General features: G+C 41.4%; 1 protein-coding gene across 4 annotated transcripts in view; it reads left to right on the top strand.

The window, feature by feature from the left end:
- Positions 1-2,500, top strand: part of LOC138017028 (structural maintenance of chromosomes protein 1A-like) — a 168,754-nt gene that overhangs the window by 69,572 nt on the left and 96,682 nt on the right. For all 4 annotated transcript variants that reach the window (XM_068864235.1, XM_068864233.1, XM_068864234.1 and 1 more), the window contains exon 8: positions 2,344-2,421. In XM_068864235.1, coding sequence (XP_068720336.1) covers positions 2,344-2,421 — 78 coding nt within the window. The remainder of the gene's footprint in view (positions 1-2,343; positions 2,422-2,500) is intronic.

Raw genomic sequence — 2,500 nt, 5'->3', positions numbered from 1 at the left:
TGTCTTTTTCAAGTTGGAACTGATGCCAAACCAGTGAAATTCTAACCTTAAAAACACCAGCGTCCGATCGAGTAGGGATGTCCCCATCCATACCTTCACAGAATTAGAGCTTCATAATTCGAAAATTCAATGAGTTAGGGGATCTTGAAATCCATAATAAAGCTTTCTCAACATGATCGGTGCAAGAAACCAGACCAAAGCAATTAGAAGTATTTGAGTCTACTCGAATCTACCAATCAGTGCAATGCATGTGTTTTTAAGGTGAGAAATTTCACTAATTTTGCATCAATTTCAGCTTCAACAAGAGGATTTTACTGGCCGGCGGCTCTGTCTTACCTGTCTTGTCAATGATTTCGCTAAATGACGCCTAAAACAGCCTGGAATGACCCAAAAAAACATAACACAGGTTTCAGTTGACACATTGTTTGATTTTTCATTGAATTATTTGCTTTCAAACTTATTGCCGAGCAAATCACAACCACTGTAATGTATTTATCCTTCTACAGATCAATAAAATTGATTTCGTGGGTTACCAAAAGGCCTTTGATAGTCTGGATCGACCCTTTCTTTGGAAATTACTAGCTCATTATGGAATTCCGCAGAAGTTTATTAACATCATAAAAACTCTTACGAAGGCACCACATGTAAAGTTATTCATGAAGGACAGTTCTCGGAGAGGTTCGAAGTTAAAACTGGAGTAAGGCAAGGATGCCTTCTCTCACCGTTCTTATTCCTCCTGGCAATTGATTGGATAATGAAGTCGTCGACGACAGGCCACAGGAACGGAATACAATGGACCCTCACCCAGCAGCTTGATGACCTCGATTATGCGGATGATATTGCTTTACTATCTCACTTAGGGGCCCAAATGCAGAACAAAACCACCATTCTGGAAGAAAGGTCAAGAAGAGCTGGCCTTGTTATCAACACCGCAAAGACCAAAGTCTTGAAGATCAATTCAGGCTCAAACAGGAAGATCAGAGTGAATGATGCCGATATTGAAGAGGTGGACTCCTTCACATACCTTGGGAGCGTAGTAGACACAAGTGGAGGAACTGACGCGGATGTTGTAAATGGGATTAATAAGGCAAGAGGAGCCTTCCACTCTATTAAGCAGATCTGGAGCTCTGGCAGCATATCTACATCAACTAAGCTGAAAATATTCAACTCTAATGTAAAATCTGTGCTGTTGTACAGGGCAGAGACGTGGAGGATGACAGTCAAAACGATAAGAAAGTTGCAATCATATGTCAATCATTGTTTGCGTCGAATCCTGAAGATACGGTGGACAGACAAGATCACAAATGAAGAGCTATGGGAGCGGACAGGTCAAATTCCAATGGTCAAGCAAGTGAGGAAGAGAAAATGGGCGTGGGTAGGCCACACGCTGAGAAGACGTTCAAACAGCATTACGGGGCAAGCATTGCATTGGAACCCACAGGGAAAACGAAAGAGGGGCCGCCCCAAGAATAGCTGGAGAAGGGATACGGAAAAAGAGATGAAGATCCTCGGGAAGAACTGGAAGGAGCTGCAACAGTTGGCAGAAAAGAGACGTCTCTGGAAGCTTTTTGTTGATGGCCCATGCTCCAACTTGGAGCCAAGGGCTTAACTAACTAACTAACAGATCAATAACAACAACACCAACAGAGGGTGGTCCATCTGTGATGATGATATTGTGTCCGCTCTACTATAAAATGCCCCATCTAAAAAGTTACAATTACGACCATAGGCTAAGAGGCATGTCCAGAGGGTTGTATTTAGCCCACTTACATTTTATTACCCCAAACTTTCCTGTTCACAACTTAATGCCCAGCCGGGCTCATCAAACACACACACACACACACACAGTGGGAACTTGTTTTGTAAACTTGGTTTTCATGCAGATTTTTATAGGCAATTATTTTGCTAATTACCTGATAGTTCTATGGCTACCAACCCAGCTCCATCTGAATGATTCGCGTATAAGTCAAGGACAAGTTTTAGGTCTTAAAAGGTCTAATTATATACATTGTACAAATAAATACGGGAACTGGAATTACACCTGCAACACTCATGATAGAGCTGAATCCCAACAGTATGTTGAAGATCCTGCCTGCCTTTCTTGATGTCACGGGATGTATTTGTATTTGGAAGGCTGTTTGGATGAATTTCATATATCTTCTGTTCAATCTTTGGCTGCGCGATGACAAACTTTAACTTCTTGAGGAGTTCTCAAACTTCTTAAGTGCCCTCTGCTACTGATCACTTTCATCTGTTACAATTAAAGATTTTCCATTGCTTGCCTCTTCTCCTGTTTGAATCCAGCTATTTAACATATTTCTTGCTGCTAAAATATGTTTGCAGGGAATTGCAGCTGAGAAAAGGGAAGCAAAAGCAGAAAAGGAAGAAGCTGACAAATACCATAAGCTAAATCAAGAACTGGTAAACTTGCAGATTTCTAGGCAGTGGCTATAATTATTTTGACTGTTCTCATCAATCTCCAGTGAAGTCCAATCAAGTC

This window comes from Montipora capricornis, chromosome 9 (assembly GCF_036669925.1).
Source record: "Montipora capricornis isolate CH-2021 chromosome 9, ASM3666992v2, whole genome shotgun sequence".
Lineage (NCBI taxonomy): Eukaryota > Metazoa > Cnidaria > Anthozoa > Scleractinia > Acroporidae > Montipora > Montipora capricornis.
The sequence above is the reverse complement of the archived record's forward strand: the minus strand, read 5'-3'. Positions and strand labels throughout refer to the sequence as shown.